At 43.8% G+C, this 20,165-nt stretch overlaps 2 protein-coding genes across 5 annotated transcripts in view; both read left to right on the top strand.

The window, feature by feature from the left end:
- The first annotated feature begins 377 nt into the window (after positions 1-377).
- asb7 (ankyrin repeat and SOCS box containing 7) lies at positions 378-8,518 on the top strand. Of its 4 annotated transcripts, none has more exons than XM_056608245.1 (5): positions 378-459; positions 1,220-1,296; positions 1,432-1,685; positions 3,722-4,327; positions 6,536-8,518. In XM_056608245.1, exons 3-5 carry the CDS (start codon positions 1,475-1,477, stop codon positions 6,673-6,675), a joined length of 957 nt encoding a protein of 318 aa, XP_056464220.1. In that variant the 5' UTR covers positions 378-459; positions 1,220-1,296; positions 1,432-1,474; the 3' UTR covers positions 6,676-8,518. The 4 variants fall into 4 exon arrangements, with proteins under 4 accessions (XP_056464220.1, XP_056464222.1, XP_056464219.1 ...); XM_056608247.1 differs by having other exon boundaries at positions 380-430; XM_056608246.1 differs by lacking the exon at positions 378-459 and adding an exon at positions 466-934.
- An 11,066-nt stretch (positions 8,519-19,584) lies between these two features.
- Positions 19,585-20,165, top strand: part of aldh1a3 (aldehyde dehydrogenase 1 family, member A3) — a 12,225-nt gene continuing 11,644 nt past the window's right edge. The window contains exons 1-2 of the mRNA XM_056608402.1: positions 19,585-19,734; positions 19,926-20,030. Of these exons, the coding sequence (XP_056464377.1) occupies positions 19,636-19,734; positions 19,926-20,030 (204 nt within the window). The 5' untranslated portion in view covers positions 19,585-19,635. The remainder of the gene's footprint in view (positions 19,735-19,925; positions 20,031-20,165) is intronic.

Here is a 20,165-nt window from a genome sequence, read left to right as displayed (position 1 = left end):
TTCATTCAGCATGAACAAATATACGTAAACGACGCATCGATCGTATGTCAACGTCTATAAACAAATACAAATGAACTGGGGACATGCTATTGATTTATATATAGATAGAAAAATAGAAAGAAAGATGTACAGCAATGTGTATGTATACTGTCTATCAATTTAAAATAATATTTAATATGAATGTAAAGCCACCAATTAATATCGGTAGAGAAATATTAACATTATAATACATAATAAAACAGTGCTTTTTATTCTGAAAGATCTGTCCATTCAGTCACGTCTATGACATGCATGTTGGACTGTGCCAGGTATTTTCATTCTGCAGCCGGATGTTTGTGTGTCAACGCTCTTCCTCTGTCGACGCTGATTGGCTGAAACACACCTCTACTCTCTTCTGGACGCTGATTGGCTTAAACACACAGATTCCATGGTTGGTTTTTTTTTGTTACCGTCTGTCAAGTAAGTCTTTGTTTTACATTACCTGTAAAGCGCTGACATTTTCCATGAAATATAACCCACTGCTTAACATACGATCAACACATCACATCGTGGCTGTGTGTAGAAACTCATGCACATGGAACTCTTTTAATGCATAGTTGAGGCTAGCTAGTCCCTGCTAAAGTTAGCCTGGTAGCTAACAGCGTAGGGCTGCTGTAGCTAGCGTTGCTACCCTGGCTCATACTCGGAGCTGGAGGAGTGAGAAGCAAACACTACCTTTTTATTTCAGTTGTATTACCTGATGTTAGCAGGCGCTCCTTGCTGGAAGGTTAACGTTACTCTATTGTTTGTGGTTTATATCCAGCTGCCTGCACTAATGTGTCATTTTTCCAGACTGCATTATATGGCTTGAGAGTCCCAGTCATATATCAAAAGTCAACGGTGTTCTGGATTACTCTTGTAAAGGCGCCTGTGTGAACTCTTGCTGCAACTAAATGTACCCAATCCTTTTAATGTTGACCAGCTAAGTGTACAAATTATAATAGTATTCATTTCACTGTCTCTGTTATTCTATAAGTTGTGACAAGATAATTACATTAACAGCTTATTAGATGAATATGGGCTGTTTCACTGATCAACTTTATTTAACTTAATTTGCCTGTGCTACGTTGCATATACACCAAATATATTATACCTGTGAGCTAGAATGTGGGAGCAAGGGATATATTGGTAAACACAAACTTGTTTCACTTCAGTTATCATGTTTATCCTTTTACCCCAGTAATATACCAGACCAGCAAGCCACTACTTTGGACCACTGACAGACTGTTTTATCCCAGCTTGTGTCTGCTCGCTATGGTACGAATAGGCACACATATTCTCAACACTAAAAACGCTGCAGTTCAATCGATTTCACTCAGCTGTGTTCAAGCCATAACAACGACAACTACTAATCCCTTCTTATCATGCGTGTCATGTCCTTGTCCATACCAGATGTCCTGTGCAGCAGAACATTTCCTTTACGAAATGTGACAGGATGCTGAACCATCAATGCATAAGGAACCCGGAGCTGCATGAGGAGCTGCAGATCCAGGCTGCGGTGGCGGCTGGGGATGTGTGCACTGTCCGCAGAATGCTGGAGCAAGGCTACTCCCCCAAAGTACGGGACGCCAACGGCTGGACGCTGCTCCATTTCTCTGCCGCCAAGGGCAAGGAGAGATGTGTACGGGTCTTCCTGGAGCACGGAGGTGAGAGGGTTTGGTTCTTTTGTGGTTGACAGCATTTTGTTCTCAGGTATAGCTTATAATACGTTGTTGGGGTTTGGATGTTGAAGTTCGGGACATAACTTTGGCTTTAGGAAGAAGCAGTTAAACTTTCCAAAGTTTTTCCAAACTGGTCTGAAGTGGGAATGGGAAATGAATAATTTGGCGGTTTTGTGCCTTGAAAACAAATGGATATTTTGAAAACTTCCTCGCTGTTTAATGTGTCTAATTTTCCTGCACTCTGGCCATTATGCACAGCAAGCATCTGCAGTTTATGTACTGTTCAGTACTTGCACTGATAAGGACCACTTTGTCAGTAAGAAAGTGGGTGGATCGATATTGTGTTTTATAACACCAAAAAAACCATATTCCCATGAAGAAGTTCCTATCCTCATCATCACGGCAGTTCAGGTTCATGAAAGAAACCATATGACCTTTGCACCCTTGCTGTCCTGATTCTGTGATTCTTAAAAACTGTAGACATAAGGCAGAGCATTTTCAATTTAAATAGTGTTTAACTATTTAGTAATTGTAGGTTTTAAAGTTGCTGTTTAACACTAGATTTTAATGGGTGACACAAATGTTTGCATGTAAGTGTCTGGAAGATCCCACTATCAATGACGTTTATAGTTTCATACACTAGAGGGCATTATTTCTCCGGAGGGAACCTTCTCTACTTGTTTCCACTGAAAAGCAGAATTTAGTCTGTTACCACTAGAATAGAATGCAACTAATTCTCTGTTTTATAAACACATTTGGTTTGAAGTCATTGAAAAAATAAATATTTGGTTTGGTCTGTCAATTTTACTCTATGTTTGGGTATTAAACATTCAGCCATTAAATTGGAATAATGGTAGTTATAGTCCTAAATAGACCTACTGTTTGTCATGGCTCCGAGCAGTTTCTGACAACAAAGTTTCTCTTCTTCTCACAAGAATTGTACATCTTCTGAAAAGCAGATGGATGCTTATTTTCTTTCCTAAAGTTTGCCAACATGTGCATTTAACAACAACAACAACAACTCTTTGACTTCTTCTGCTCTCTGCTGACGGCCCGACACAGCCAATACATACAGCACAAAAATACTAGGGGTGGGTATTGCCAAAGAAGTCACGATTCGATTCGTATCACGATTCACATGCCACGATGCGATTCTATCACGATGCATCGCGATACTTGAATTATTGCGATGCATTGCGAATTTTCACTGAACACTGTTAAAAAAAAATTAAGCCATTACCAGTGGCTTACTGGCTGTGTATGATCTGGATAGTGTGGTCAATTGATAACTCAAAGCAACTCAATTCATACATGGCTGTATTTATTGAAACGACTATTACTGGATACACTGACAAGAAGTGCTAAGGATCTATAAAACTTAAAATAACAAAATAAGGATAATCAGTGCCGTTTACATGGCCTCAGTGGTCCTTTACCAATGAAATGAAAACATTCAAACATTTCCCCTTTTGGAAGAAGCTGCCATTATAACAACAATATCATTTCATAAACATAAGAGGACAAACTGATGCCACAAAAAGTGAATAGGCTTTATAAAACTATATAAAAAAAATATAAAAAAAAGATATATATATTTTTTAATTATTCATTTTTTTTAATTAATAATCGATTCTTGGCGTCAACAATCGATGCAGTAGATCGTGAAAATTAGAATCGCGATGCATCGTCATGACGATTATTTGGCACACCCCTAAAAAATACTGATAATGTCCTGTCATAATACACTGAATTAATCTCGATTTTTGTTGTTCTTGGAAAAAAAGTGTTTAGTGAGATATCACACAACACGTTTTATGTCTCTGGTGTTTCCAATTGGTTACGACAACGACTACATGAGAGTGAACAAAGCTGACGGTATGATGTATCATGTTTAATTAGCAACTCAATGGATCGATACACTGCAATAATCAACACTTGAAGTTGACTGACCCTGCTTCTGCCACCAACACGTCCCACACCTCTCTAACCCCCCCTGTCCCCCCCCCTGTCCCCCCCCCCAGCGGACCCCACGGTGAAGGACTTCATCGGCGGCTTCACGGCGCTCCACTACGCCGCCATGCACGGACGCGCCCGCATCGCCCGCCTCATGCTGGAGTCGGAGTTCCGCGGCGACATCATCAACGCCAAGAGCAACGACGGCTGGACGCCGCTGCACGTGGCGGCGCACTACGGCCGCGACTCGTTCGTGCGCCTCCTGCTGGAGTTCCGGGCGGCGGTGGACCCGCTGAGTGACAAGGGCACCACGCCGCTGCAGCTCGCCATCATCCGGGAGCGCTCGAGCTGCGTGCGCATCCTGCTGGACCACGGCGCCAACATCGACATTCAGAACGGCTTCCTGCTGCGCTACGCCGTCATCAAGGGCAACCACGCGTACTGCCGCATGTTCCTGCAGCGCGGCGCCGACACCAACCTGGGCCGGCTGGAGGACGGGCAGACGCCGCTGCACCTGTCGGCGCTGCGGGACGACGCGCAGTGCGCGCAGATGCTGCACGCGTACGGCGCCGACACGAACACGCGCAACTACGAGGGGCAGACGCCGGTGGCGGTGTCGGTCAGCATGTCGGGGGTCAGCCGGCCGTGTCTGGACTTCTTACAGGAGGTCACAAGTAGGTGGACCCTGACCTCGGCCGTGTTGTGCGTTAAGCTGTGCCGGTGTGGTGGGGCTGGGCTGTAATATATACATCAACATGGCGCAGTTAGTCAGACCCCATTTGAGACTAATCGCTCTTCGAGTTCAATGATAAGGCAGGCAGTCTTTCATAATTCATGTTTTTCCTTCTTTTACAACCCCAAGGGTTCACACCAGTTACAGTCAGTTTTCACAGAGTTACCTACGCAATGTTGACGTAAACCATGAAAACATATGTTTTGTTAATGTGTGTTTTATTTATTGCGTGCCTTTACAAATTAAGAAAAAAATGCTGCCTTTATTGCTTAAGTTAGTCAAGCTTATAGCTTCATGGCTTGAAGCTTCACGATATGGATGGTGGTGGTTTATTTGCACATAGGGTATATAGATGATGCATAACTATAAACTAATATTTTCAGAGAATTTCATTGGAGATGTAGAAAAAGCAGAAACATAAATTATGAAAGAAGAATTTATGCCTGCCTTATCTTTGAGCTATTAAAGCGATTAGGACAGAAAAGGGTCTGGTTTAGAGGCAAGTGGTCCATGTGTAGGTCCAAGTCACAGGGAGTGATGGACTATTTTCATGTAAGTTGAGAAGAGGAGAAATCTCAGACATGTACAGACAGAAAGCGGGCACGCTGCCAACGGGAGGTTATAATGACCAGTGTTCATTCACAGATCAAGCCCTGGTTGAAGAGGGGGGGGGGGAGACCACATTACCTGCAGCACGAATGATTTAGGCTCGAACAATGCCCGCATTCCTCCGCTGCCCCCCAAACTTTGATATCAAAGATATCAAAGGGCTGCGCTGCGTCTGAGACAATGCCCTTCACAGGGTCTCTGAACGCTGGGGCAGATCACATGACCGCCGGCTTATTGATTACAGCAGCACCTCGGTGGATTAACTCATCCTCCCTCGGCCATGAAAACCTGTCCCACGCAGGGATGAGTGGCAGCCCCACTCTTTTGAAGGCTAACACAGACGTATCGCTGTCGCAGCCCTTAGCTTTTTCTCACGTCAGAGACAGCGGCCTGAATGGCACAGCTGCATCTGGGACTCCCATGACAAAGCGGCTTATTTTCATAAAGCACTGCCATGTTGCCCGTATATATATTGAAGACGTTATTATGCGCAAGCATAGTGAAATGTTTTAAGCGAAACAATAGTCGTGCTGTATATAGTCCGCCCGATAGTCATAGTCCGAGTGTATTAGTATATTCCCAAAGGGCTTCACAGAAACCAAACCACCTCCCACCCCCTCAAAGGATGAAGGAATAACGTGTGAAACCTTGAAGGAACACCTACGAAGATCCCCTTGTTCTAAGAAGGCTAGGACTGCTTAAGCCAAACAAATAAAATAATTACAAAAGATAACAACTAACTATGTCCGGCCAAAATAATGATGAATAAATATTTAATAATAAAAGGGAATCTGTAAGTAATCACAGTGAAGCAGAAAGTCTTTTAAGCCATTTTCTACATCAAGGTAAATCACGTTTCCATATTCCTTTGCTCATTGGTTGTATATTTAACTGCCCTGGACCGTCTTACATACGTGCCTGAGATTGTCAGTCTTAAAACATGTCAATGTCCAAAACGAACACATTCCATCAGCAAATGGCTGATATGTAATATCATTTCATACTAAAATAGGGACAAAAATGTAGGGTTACAAATGAAATACAGTGAATTTGTTATTCTCAGTGAATCTGTTTATTGCAATTCATTGCAATAAACAATTGACAATGAACAATTTCCCCAATGGGACAATAAATTATCCATCTATCAATTGGATTGGCCTGTATATTTATCCGCATGGCAGGTCAAATAATTGTTATTTTTTATTTTTGTGCACAGTGGCAGCGTACCGTCACGCGTCTGATTTAAGAGAGCGATTCCCACCCTGTTCCCACCCCTTGGTGGTTAACGTCAGCGCTGGCTCATAGCAGATTGATGCAACAGTAGAACTCCGGGACTGTATGACGGCTGTGCTCCAGGCAGAACCTTTGTCGTGGTCCATGTCCGAGCTGCGACCCATTGTGGGTGTTCTGATGATAAAGCACGCACGAATCACTTCCTGGAAACAATGGCATTTCGTTTTTATTTGCATTGTCAATTTGCCTTATCTTTACTCACGACGGCACGGAATAACCTTTTTCTTCTTCTCTTCTTATGTTTCAGGACAACCTCGGACTTTGCAAGATTTGTGTCGTGTAAAAATACGTCATTGTATCGGGCTTCAGAGCCTGAAGTTCCTGGACGAGCTACCCATCGCCAAGGTCATGAAAGACTACCTGAAACACAAGTTTGACAATGTGTGACCGCAGCCACCACAGCCAAGGGGAGTCCGCCTGTGGACTCTCTCTGTTCTCATCAAGACTATGCAATCAAGGCGTGGGGGCGCACTGTACATCCCTCAACATTTATATTGCCCTCGTACCACGGAGAGTGTACATTCGGTCCTTTGGTTCTCTGCAGTGACTTTTTTTATTTATATGAATTTATTTTGAGGAGGTGCCGAAACAGCAGAGATCCGGCTTATCTCGGTACCTGGGTTATTTCAGCTGATGGATGAAATAACACAGCAGTTTATTAAACACTCAAATTCCCTAATAATGATGCAGATGATTGTTGCCTCTCGATGTTTTTGCTAATTGGAACGATTGCCATGTGCATATATGCCAGTACGATTGGATTTGATTGGTGATTGTTAAATAGGATTGCTCACCAATATGTTTGCTACGGGGATCGAAAAGTGAGTGAAATGTTATTCTACTAAATATGGGTTGATTTTCCTTGGACCGCATAAAGCATTAATAGGTAATGGTTTTGAGTAGACAAGTTACAGGACTTGTTGCTTGGACTGGCTTTACATCTAGCACGCAAAAGCAGGATTGGTCATGCCAGAGCATCAGGCGAAAATTTTCTTGGCGTGCAAGAGATTGGTGTGCAATTGCCTTCAAATACTGCCATTTGAACAACTGTTGCATCAGAGTGTGATGAGTTATTTCATCCTGTTTCATCTTAAGTTATTTGGTTACAAATGTATTCACTGTGCTTTAGGTTTTTTCTGGAAAAAATGTATTAATGTTTACACAATCACCAGAAGTGAAATGTAAATATGTAACAATGTACAGCAGATATTTTTGTAGATTTATTTAAGCAAAAATCTTCTGTACGTATTCCTGTGTCTTTTGAATATGTTGGAAAGTATCGTACTATGTTTGGTGTGATTCATATAAATATTTTGTTATGTTCAAGTCGAATAATTTGTTCCCTTTTGTGAGAATGACTTCACTATGTTTAGGTCTGAAAGATCTCAAGTGTCATGGTAGGGGGTGGGGGGATTTATTTTCTGAACAAAAAATGTCTCTGGAGAACTGTGAATTTATTAACACATCCTTAAAGTTGGAAAGTGTTGGATATCAGGTTCAGCTACCATCACTATAACTCTATCGGTGAGTGACGTTATTTAATACGTCCATATTTGTCGGTTGGAACAAAACAACGATGAAGCTCTTATAAAACACATAGGATTGCTGGGTGATATTTTTTCATGACCATAGTTTCACCACCCTTTACATGCTTTTGGATATGTCAGAGTTTTTATGCCACATTTTGTATTCCAGACTATTTCTTACCGAGAGCTGTGAATGACGGTCATGAGTGAGTTTGGTGTGACCTACATCGTCTGCCTTCTTCATGCCTGGTTGCTCAAGAGTCTTCCCAGTCAGGGAACTGTTCTTACTTGTCTTACGAAGCTCTTCGGCGGCTGTGAGTCTTCCACCCCAACTACTGAATGTATATAATATGCAGGTTTTAAACTAGAACTCAAGATGTGTCAATAAATCTAAAATAACTTGTGATTTGATTTTTTTCATTGGTTTCTGTGAATGAGTCAAATGAGAGTATGAGAACTTTGTATGTAAAGTAATCCCTTTGTTCAAATTTATTTGGAATTAAGTTGTTTGGGTAAAGCTGTGATAATCTAGCTTTGAATAAACGGTGCAGGAATTGTTTTGGGGAAAAATGGCATCTTCTATAAATGTTTTTTCAGGCATGGATAGTATTTTAGGCCTTGTAATTTGAAATCACTATTCTTATTTGTGTATTTCATTTGCATATTATCTTTTTCTTTATATTTTGTTTTTCTTTAGTATAGAAGGAACTAACTATGTATAATATATATCATTTTATTTTCATATCTATTTATCTTTATATCCATCCAGCCACTCCAGTTGGCATAAGTGTTGACAAGATATGTGGAAATCTGTTTGGTTAGATTTGCATGCTCACGCTTGCAGTGGAAGGACCGGGGGCGAAACACACTTTAATTCTCCCATAGTTGGTTGTCGTAATGATAAAAAAAAAGGAATTGGCATTGCCTCTGGAGCTGTGTCACTTTACAACATCTCCCCCCCCCGTTTGCCTCTTATTTTATTTCCTCTAGCTATGTTTCCAGAGAATGCTCCTAAGACTGGGTTTCTGCTTTCCAATCCATTTGTCCTCTTTAGGGAACAGTCAGACAAGCCGGACTAAGCTGAAGTGACCTAATAGCGGAGAGTGATATATTTATGTCTTACTTTACCCAACATGGGGTGCTATCATTGAACGGGTCACTGGTAGGATTACATGATAAGACAATGGCTTCCCTCTGTTGCCGGGCGAGTCTTCAGACAGTGGGAACAATACCGGTGCTGTAAGACGTCTGTGTACTTCTGAGGGGGACCCGGTGTCGTGTAAAGAAAAACCTAGCTCTGCCTCTCAGCCCTGTACCTGATGAGGTGGTACGAGTACTCCAATGCTCACACAAGGGATCGTCTACATAGGGCCAACACTGGATATCATTTTGGCCTTCTTCCCAGTAACTTGTTTGTGTTGTATAGTTATCCATTCTTTGAAGCCCAGGGAAGAGATTTTCTCTTTTTGGCATAATGGTTTTAGCCCTGAAGATCTGTAATGCACATGAAAGGAAACACAAGCCAATGCTGATTACCTGACATGTTTTCACGTTTAAAATCCAGCTTTTTGCTGTAATTATCATATCATCATGTGCGTTGCCTTTTTCCCCCTCCTAATCCTTTCCGAACTCTTGAATTAATGTCGCTGGAGATTGCTTTTCTGTGGCTGTGGGCGTTCATTTTGGCAATCAAACTAACACGATTTTGAGATTTAGGAGAAACACAATATGGAATCCAGGAGAGGCCTCTTACAGGATGTGGACAGCAGCCAAACCGAGAGACTGGGAACGTTAGTCACTTGGCTTATTGGATCCTGAACGTGACACCTGTCTGCCAAGGTTCCAGAAGGATAAGACAATGTCAATACAAACAGGAACCCAACAATGTATCCTGTCTTGCAAAACATTTAAGACAAATAGTTTGGTTGATTCTAAGAAATGCCATTAGAACCACTGAGCAGCATTTATTTTTTGTTTTTCTTGTTTATGAATGCCTTCAAATGTTCCAGTCCCACCGACGTCCAGAATGGTTGTGAGATGACTGAAGTTAAAAAAGACAAACGTTTTCTATGAAACTGGAATGGGCCTGCAGGAGCAGCAATTTAAATACTTAAAAAGCGGCATCCTTTTCATCTATCTAGACCTATATTATGAATGCAATTTTTCCTTCCAATTTCACAGGCGTTCAAAATTGTTGTGAGATGAATGAGGGGGGAAAAATAAAATGAAACGGGATGGCATTCCAGAAGCGGCGATTGGCCGAGTTCCATGGGACCTTCTCAAGGGAGTCTTTATGTTATCGCCCGATCCGGCAGATGAGCCAGCATCAAGGGTCAGCGGTGTGAGACTGGAAACAAAGGGCCCTCTTTCTGACAGGCCCTCCGCTCCCTTGTTGCCAGCACCAGCTGTTGGCTGCACCATTTTATCAGGACTTAATTTTGTGGTGAACCCCCACCCTCCTCCACTCCCCTGCCTTGTTGCCAGATGCAAGATCCACTGAGGCAGAACTAAAAGGCCCATTATTGGAATACCCTAGCACAGGCATGCCAGTGCCCACATTCCCTTATTCTGAGCCCTGCATGGCACCACAACATCTCTGTTCCACTGTAGTATCTGTCCTGGTGTGTCCATGTATACCTGATCAGGTATATCAACTGTGTCACTGTGGTAACAGTAGTCAGAACCATGGCAGTGCCACCAGACAAGTGCATTCACTGGCACTGCATGGGTCCATGGAATGAATCTGTGATAACAATCAGCCACAAATCAAGGCGTGTTTCACAGGGCTTAGTTGGATTCCTGAATTCAACTAAACCCGAAGAAGCACATTTGGTGATTTGGTGACAGTGGAGTGTGGGAAATCCTGCTGCTGACTGTGCTCTTTGGGGTTTGAGGAGATACACCCCCAGTTCCTCTCTGTGTGTGCTCCTCTTTGACCTCCTGGGAAGTGACTTCTGTATGCCGAACTGAGACAAGACCTCATAACGAAGGTTTGTTACATGAGTGTATCGATCATAAGATACGAAAGCACTTATTGGCTTTATCTTGGAAAAAACACAAACATTCTGTTTTATTCGACATATGCATGACACAAGTAATATTGAAATTGAAAAAAGATTTTACATTCATTCAAATATGAACAGGCACAACGTATAACATCTGATGAAGACATCCACACACTGCGTTGCGTTGTTTCATTTTTTAGTCAATAATGTAAAATGATCTCTTTCCAACCCCCCTCCTGTTATTTTACTTCCTGTAAACATACTTGATATATCATGTATTTTCTCATAAACATGTCAATCCGGGACTTGATTGTATTTAGTTGATTACAGAGACTAAAGAGTCCGCAGCTGCAGTGAAAGATCTGACGTTGGCTTCATTCACCCCCATGTTTAATCACACAGTCTGCCTACCATATGCCATTGGGGACGGAGATGACTTGGTCGGCTGGGGCCCTCACCCCCAGTGCAACAGCAGTCTCACCAGTAAAGGGCTTTTCCATCAGACCTTGTGTTGCCGCTACTCCACCATATTGAAAGGACTCAAGAGAGTTGTTATAGGACTGTAGTAGTACTGAGTAGTATTCTATAATCCTAAATCAATGAGGGCTAACGTTTGTCATGTTTCACATAAGCAAAGTTGAGGCAGTTTCAAACATGACAATGTTTGAAACTTCCCCATAAAGACAACTCATTTCCCAATGAATTATAAAATAATCACCAACAAACCATTGCTAACATGCCAATGCTCCTGGGATTCCAAAATGGAGGCAGTCATCATGTTCAAGCCCAGACGATTGACGTGAAATGACAACCATGCTCTAGTCACAGAATACTGAGAATAGTACATACTTTTCCAATAACAATTATAATTTGCAATGCTTGTGGAAACCACAGAGCAGACTGCTGATTTAGAGGGTGTTCTCAGAGTTTGTTCAACGCTAGCACATTTCATTGAGGTGCGGTGAACAATTGTCGATTGGTGGATTTTTAATAAATATATTGAAGGCAGCTTTACCGGAGCTAAATTGTCTAGGAATGTAAAATAAACTGTTGGTGTGCAGCGCTTATCACGGAGCATGGTGGCATTCTAAAATTCCAAAATACATGTTTTAATTTGGTTTGTAAATAAAATGCATGAAGATATTATGAAGTTTAATTCCTGAAATAAGCGGAACCCCCATTTTATAATCACTTGACTTTGTTTGTATGTGTTAGTGATTTGCCCTGTCATGAGTCCAAGGGACAAGGCTGTGTGTGACACACACAATGATACACAGAGCTGTTTATCATAAGCCTACTGTATTGCATTGTGGTTCCCTGTTTGGCATGACCAAATGTAAATATTGGGTATTCAAAAGGAAAAGAACAAGAATTTATCCCTGGGTGAACCCAAAAATTAGAATGTGAAGTAGTGTGAGAGAAACCAAATAGTTACAATGTAGGTACGATAGGACCGAAAATTGTTGAGTGCCCACGCCAGGAACCTCGATTCCTGAACGGCAGTACAACGCAATCTACTGCTACAGCTATGTGAACCATTTCTATTCTTTTATCCGTTAGTTCATGCTTTCAATTCTATTTTTAAACATTCGTGTAAACAGTACTTCAGAACCAAGTCCATGTTGTGTGGGCGTTCTCCAATGAAAGAAAACGGCTATAGAACCTTTCTTAAAAGGGACCAAAACAACAATTGGCCAACAGACCTTTATACAATCACAGAGGACACTCTATACAGTGGCAACATAGGGGTGGCCTAAGCCCTCTCTCACAGGCTCACCAACTAATGGCTCTCATCTACGGCATGCCCTCAAAAAAGGAAGCAAACAGGGCAACAGCCCTGTAGAGTAGTCTCAAGTCACACCATTCTCATCATTGTCTCTGTTCGCTCTTTACATGGAGTGCCTTCTTCGGTGCCCTCACTTCACTTTTCTCCCCAGCCAGAAATAAAATCTAAAAGCCTCAAGAATCAACCGTGATTGCCCGCCTGAATGGGACAACCGGCATCTCCTTTAGCTTGTTACCATATTTAAAAGCCAGGGGGCCTTTCATTCAGGAATCCCCTGACTTTTCTTGTTCTTTTTGGGCCATTCCTTGGTGCCCCTCTACTCCCCGACCGGTGCATTGAACAAGTTTGTTTTTGGCTGCACTGAGTGCTGTTTTGTCTGGATGGAGAGGGCCCACCGTATATCCAATAACATTACAATTTGACTGTCCCTAATAAAAGGCTTGAAGTGACCCCGGAGGTCGACGCGTAACAGGGGAAAACAGGCTCCCGGGGGGGAGGTAAGCACAGTCCCGCCTGTGTTGATCCAGAGTGCAGCGGGGCCCTAGCCCCCTAGCCCCACAGCCCAAAGCAGTGGAGAAGACAGGGCAGACCGAGCTGGGTAGGAATAGTAGGAGAGAGGGGAAGAGAGTGAGAGTGAGAGCGTGCCAATGAGGAGGAATAAACTGGATACGTGGCAAGGAAGTAATCAGACGAGCGAGGGAGATAGAGGGTGAGAGAGAGGGTGAGAGAGAGAGACGGATGGAGAGAGACACGGAGAGATTGGGTCGGCGATATGCATGAAAATAAGCACACGAGAGAAAGATAGCCATCGGTTCGAACCGTGTGAGTGTAATCCTGGGGTTTGCCCTACGGTGTGTACTGTGGTGGGACACACTCACACGAGATGACCGCTGTAACGCAGAACAGTAGAGGAGAAGCAGGCAACCAGCCTGGATGGTGTGGGCGACTGAGACAGCATTGCGGTCCGGGCCCTTCCCCCCCCCCCCCCCCCCCCCTCCACCACACACAATAGAGTGTATTGATTCGACGGCTACCCAAAACACTTCCACCCGAGCCGCGGAGTACTGCTCGCCTCAGAGCCTCACAGTGGAAGACGAGAGCGGCTGATATGTCCTCAGTGGCTGCCATTAAAGCATTGCATTTCTCAGCACGAACAGACGCCTAAGTGTGTGCATACGCATGCACGTGCGTGTGTGTGTGTCCGTGTTTGTGTGTGTGTGTGTGTGTGTGTGTGTGTGTGTGTGTGTGTGTGTGTGTGTGTGTGTGTGTGCGTGTTGGCCTGTAGTCTATGCCATTTTTTTTCAGGAGAGCCAGAATCGAGAGCTATTACAACATGTAAGTGATGGTGAGAATTATGCAGGGATAGCTTTATATCATTTTGTTTAAAAAATATTTTTTTGTGATACAGAAAATGTTTAATTAACAGGATATTATCTATCCCTATGCTCCGGCATGGATCTTCCACTGGTCTGGTTTGATAGTTTGGTTTATTGATTTGATTACATTTGCATACAGTCTTTCACAATGTTAACAGTTAGTGTGAGTGTAGTATTTCTTGTCTGTACAATTATTGAAAAATGAATAATGTGTTGGCGTTTCGTTAGAATTATAAGAATTTTCATGAACTGGTATCCCTTTATCCCTTTATAGACTGGTAGTAGAAGCATAAAGGAAACGCAGATTACAGAAGATTACAATAACATATCATCTCATCATTTCATTATGGGATTATAATCGTCCCCAGATGACATGCAAGTCCCCATCATCTTACTACCATCAACACACATACACACACACACACACACACGCACGCACGCACGCACGCACGCACGCACGCACGCACGCACGCACACACACACACACACACACACACACACACACACACACACACACACACACACACACACACACACACACACACACACACACACACACACACACACACACACACACACACACAGAAACACACACAAAGTAAGCATCTAGGGCCATGGAGGGGAGATGTAAACATGGTTCAGTCATTCAATACATCACATTAGAGCAGTGCTTCTGACAATGAGGTCTGCCCGCACACACAATAGCGCTAACTCTTTACTGGTCCTGGGAGAGATGACCTGGGGTGTACGTGGACCCCGGGATACACAATCTCTCAGACTGCCTTTCAGCCCAACAGCTCCCCTCTGGAGCTTCAACGGGGCCGGTCACACTTAGCCAACAGGTAGATGGCATATTAAGAGGAAAGTGATACACATTCGGGCCGGTTGGTTCCGAAAATGCATGGAAAAGAAAGAAAATAAAAGGTGTTTTGTTCGATGTGACCGCCTTGTTTTTGCCTGCATTTAACCTTATTTTGTCAGAACATCAATAATAAATAAATAGATAACAAATAATGTCGCTTGTGAATTTATTTTTTAACTTAATTACATTTACATTTAGGGCATTTAGCAGACGCTTTTATCCAGAGCGACACAATAAGTGCATTTGTCAGAAGAAAGATAAACAGCAATAAATCGCTGGTGACACAGTAAGGATGTTCCTTAGGATGTTAGTTGAGTTAGTAGTAATTAGTTAGTACTATGCTTCCGTTATTAACAGCCTAACTTGTAAGTGGCTTTAGATAAAGATGTCTGGCTTTTGTCGGTTGTTAAATGACTAAATGTTGAGGTTGAAAAATGCTATTTTGTATTATTTTATTATTTCATGTGTGGAAGGCAACGGCGATTGTAAAAGAGCAAGGGAATTGGTTCTTAGTAAACTTCTCAAATTGTTTTTCGCTCACAGCTATTTTCTTTCACAATACTATTATTAATAATCAATTAATAATAATAATAATAATAATTAATATAATATTAATAATTAGAACAACAATAATACCACATTCTGTTATTTTTGCACTATTCAAAAAAAAAATTGTCAAACCAGCATAATATGGAGAAGGCCTCGTTTTCCCTCCTTCCCGTCTGCCCGTCGGCACCCCCGATTGTGCTGATGTCATCGGGTACGAAAGACAATCTACAGCCGACTGGAAACAGGCGATGAGAGACATCCATACCTGCGCTGCCTTCTTCCTCCTCGAGCACCGCTTGTCAGTGCACTTTGGAAATTTGCTCTGCTCAGGGACACAACGTCCTCCGCTTCAGGGCCTTAACCGGCTGGGGAAGTGACCGCGGGGCCGTGGCCCTGCATGAGAAAGGCTCAGAGGGACCGGCCTGGGGCCCCCACGTCAACACTCAGGGGGCTCACTTTCACCGTCCCTGGGGGGGGCTGAGGACGAGAGAGACCTGTCACAGGGGCTCGCATGGCCCCGGCTCAAACCAACAGTCAGGATTAAGAAACCCCATCAGCCGTACGTACAGTACCTCTTCCCTGGGTGGGGCGCCACACAGAACACACAGTCAGGAGTATTAGTGTTATTAGTAGTAGTAAACAATACATTCATAATTTGTAAAAAAAATATACAAAAAAACAAAGGGGCAGCTTTTGCCTGTGTATGACCCAGTATCTATCCTAGACCCAGTATTCACATACAGATAACATTTCACTTTATTTGATAGTGCACATTTTTTTATAAGATTTAGACGAAGAAAATGCACCCATGAAAATGTTATAATGGAAAAATCTCAAAAAAGGGTTAGGGTTAGTAATTAGTAGTTACCTTTTTTTTTGTATTTAGTAAAAAAAATGAAATTCTTCCTGGTGTATACCACAGCTTTATGGGCCAGGAAGGGGCTGATTTAGCTCTTTCTCTTCCTCTCAGCCATGTTCTGGTGTTTGCCCTACAGTGTGTGTGACCACCATCAGGCCGGTCTCTCCTTTATCTGGGCCTGACTAAATATATTCTGCAACAAACGGAGGAACGAAGAGTTCTCATCAGCGCCCTGAAAAGAGTCTTTGTTCTGGAGGCTCGAACACCTGGACACTGTTAACTCAGTAGTCCAGCCCTCCTACACCACCACCACCACCACCACCACCACCACCACCACCACCACCACCACAGCACTCCACCATCACCATCCCATGTAAACTATTATCCCCACCACCACCACCACCACCACAGCCACCAACGCCACCACCCGGTGTCAACGCCAGGACCTCCTCCACCAACATTATCAACAGGATCAACGCCACCTACACACTCACCATTCCGACGTTTCCTCTAACTCCACCCTCCAACTCCACCACCACTATCTGCACCCACCTCCCATTCTCTTCCTCTTCCCCACACGTTGTCCTTGATCTCTATCCCTCTGATATGTGTCTGAAAGGTGTATGCATCCTTTGTTTTATGCAAGCAGTCGGAATAAGGGTAACCCCTCGCACTTGTTAGTACATTAGTCTGACTCACTGCAACACTGCAAAATCCAAGTGTCAAGTGCCTTCTGTCTAAGGTCAGGGAAAACCGTTTTAAGTTAAATGAATTAAGGGACACATTACGGTTCATTTAACGCCAGCCGCAGATGTGTGCGTCGTGTTTTGTGCGCTATCGTGTTTGAGCGCATATCGCAAGCCACAGGTTAAATAGTAGATAATGTGTCAAACTATTTAACCTTCAACCAACATGGGCAGAATTAACACAAACGGTCAATTCTCCTAAATCTTATTCGGTTTACAAGTTTCAAGTAAACATGTAACGTAGGTAACGTGACTCCATGTATCATTGTTTTTGTTAAGTGGCAATTTAACGATAACAAGCTCCTCACAAAAGGTCCAGTGGCTCAATTAGCCTCTCTCTGCGATGATTTTAATTGGCTCTGAAGTATACTGATGGGAGGGGACTTGACCTTCGTTAGAAGGTGTGCTACGCCAATTAGCACGGGCAGCCATGCCTGGCAGAGCAGGTCACCTGAACCAACTTTCCCACGAAAGGAGACCCCCCCCCCCCCTCCCCTAGTACCCCCTTTGTATCCAGCAACCTCCACTCTTGAAGCATGTTGATTAAAACGGATTATTAAACAGCTTGGCTACAAGTTGGTCTACAAGTTGGTCAACGAGGGCCCGAAGCCCAGAGGAGATGCACCTGTTTGTGTCCAGGTTTTCTTTTAAGGAAAAGGATTGAAGAAGTAAGGATGGCGATATGTACATCACGAGTATGCGGCAATTCTTCCTGAAATGTGTTTTGATAAAGATAAGTGATTGTAATTTTCATTGGCCAGGGGCAAGGTTTTCCGTCTTAGAGGCATGTAGCTTTTTCCCTTTTTTTTTTCTCTTTTCACTCTTTTCACCACCCCTTGATTTTTATTCTTATAATCTCCTTCTGTGCCTGTTTGTCTTCATAGCAATTTCCCCAGTTCTCTCCCTCTGTCCCTTTTCTTTCATCCAATTCTTGCTCCCCCCCTTCCTCTCTCTGCCTCTCTCCCTTTCTCCCTCGCTTTCTCTCCCTATCTCCCTCTAGGTCTCTCTCTCTCTCTTTCTTTCTCTCTCCCTCTCTCTCTCTCTCTCTCTCTCTCTCTCTCTCTCTCTCTCTCTCTCTCTCTTTATCTCATTAGGAAGTGTTAGCAAGTTGCTGAAGTGAGAAATGAGGCTGCGAAAGCTCGTTGTCCTAATTAAACTTTGACATGAAGAGTGACAAGAGGCGACGAAGGGGAAACAATGGCGGGCTGTGTTTGAGTAGGAGTCCACAGAGAAAGAGAGGAACTGCTTTTGTCCGCTAAGAACAAAGCGTTTGTTTGCATGTGTCCAACTCCATTCAACTTCACAAGGTCCAGGTGCAAAAACCAACCTCGCGAGCACCATCACAACTCATCACACCTTCGCGCCACTGACGAAGGCCTCGAAGTCGTCCCGCATATGCCCGCCAGAGGCAGATCAAAGGCGCGCTGCTACAATGTCAATATTGTGCTAGAGCATGAATTCTGTCTCATTACTTACATCGTGGGCACAGCCAATAACTCAGGTGTGAAATTGTTGCTCTTGACTCTCGGCTGTTTTCCAAATTGTCCGCAAATCCGCACCCACTCACACTTGGCTGCTACACGCACACGCACACGCACACGCACGCACACACACACACACGCACACACACACACACACACACACACACACACACACACACACACACACACACACACACACACACACACCATATGCACATACCATACACACACTGACACACACACACACATACACACACACGGACACACTCCCTCTTTCGCCCCTCTCTCGCTTTTTTCTCCCTCTCACACACACAGACACCCAAACGCACTAGCCCTCCCTCCACTCTCTCTCTCTCTCTCTCTCTCTCTCTCTCTCTCTCTCTCTCTCTCTCTCTTCTCTCTCTCTCAGACACACAACCCACACTGTCTTTCTCTCTCCCCCCCCCCCCCCCCCCCCCCCCCCCCCCCCCCCCACACCCCCCCCCCCCCCCCCCCCCACCCCCCCCCCCCCCCCCCCCCCCCCCCTCTCTCTCTCTCTCTCTCTCTCTCTCTCTCTCTCTCTCTCTCTCCTCTCTCTCTCTCTCTCTCTCTCTCTCTCTCTCTCTCTCTCTCTCTCTCTCTCTCTCTCTCTCTCACAGACACACACCACACACTCTCCCTCTCCCCCCTCTCTCTCTGTCTCTCTTGCACTCTCTGTCACACACACACAGACACACACACACACGTGCACACACGCACACACACACACTCACACACACAAAGCCACATATACACACGCAAACAGTCACACACACACACACTGTAAATTGCAATGCATTCAATTGTTTTGTTCCATTATAGCCTTTGAAATGTTTGAATGGGAGAGAGTAAAACCTGCAATTTGCCCCAAGGTCAAGTTGCAGATTAAAATAGATAGGCCGATCTAGTTTATCTTTTGGCTGCTGATAATAATTAGCTTCACAAATGCAAAATTTAAAGTGGTCTCCTGAACAGCTTTGCGTTAGATGAGTGCTGTTGATATTTTAATCGGGGCGGAGTTCAACGTCCCTCAACTGTTCATTGCGGAGGGAGGAACTCGGCGTTCTTATAAAGCCCACTGAGGGAGTGTAACGTGGTTCAGTAGAGAGCGGACTTCTGGACTATACCAGTGACGTAGCATGGCCACCAATGGAAAAGCAGAGAACGGAGTGACCGAGGAGATCCCTGCTTTACCTTTCCCCCAGCCGGCCAAGATTCAAGACATCCATCATACCAAGGTAAGACACGATGCAGCAACAATCAATGCAAGTATTACAACGAACTTTGCATTGATTAAATATCAATATCTCACGTGCACTTGCAATGAAAAGGCCTTTGCTCAACGATTTATTTTCATCCTAGTTTATAAGTCACAAAGGTGTCTGTGAGAAATAGCATGCGTTTTAAAAGTGACCCCATATTTCCGCAGCTTTTTATCAACAATGAATGGCACATTTCCAGCAAAGGGAGAACATTCCCGACTGTGAACCCAGCGACAGGTGTCAAGATCTGTGACATCCAAGAAGCAGACAAGGTACAGCCTACGACTCAGACCCTGTGCTCGTTTCTAAGTGATTTCCTCAGCAGCGTCAAACATTTTCGGTGGATTACTTTCTCAGCTAAACCCTGTTTCCAAACCGTATGCTTTTTAAAAAGGCCAGGACTATTT

This window comes from Gadus chalcogrammus, chromosome 14 (assembly GCF_026213295.1).
Source record: "Gadus chalcogrammus isolate NIFS_2021 chromosome 14, NIFS_Gcha_1.0, whole genome shotgun sequence".
Taxonomy (NCBI): domain Eukaryota; kingdom Metazoa; phylum Chordata; class Actinopteri; order Gadiformes; family Gadidae; genus Gadus; species Gadus chalcogrammus.
Note: the sequence above shows the minus strand (reverse complement) of the source record. Positions and strands in the feature narration are given on the sequence as shown.

What these genes read in the sequence shown, in the direction of transcription:
- asb7 (XM_056608244.1), top strand. Translation starts at nt 428, where the DNA reads ATGGTTGGTTTTTTTTTGTTACCGTCTGTCAA. An exon ending in GGTCTTCCTGGAGCACGGAG is followed by an intron (nt 1,686 to 3,721) that starts GTGAGAGGGTTT and finishes CCCCCCCCCCAG; the next exon opens with CGGACCCCACGGTGAAGGAC. An exon ending in CTTCTTACAGGAGGTCACAA is followed by an intron (nt 4,328 to 6,535) that starts GTAGGTGGACCC and finishes CTTATGTTTCAG; the next exon opens with GACAACCTCGGACTTTGCAA.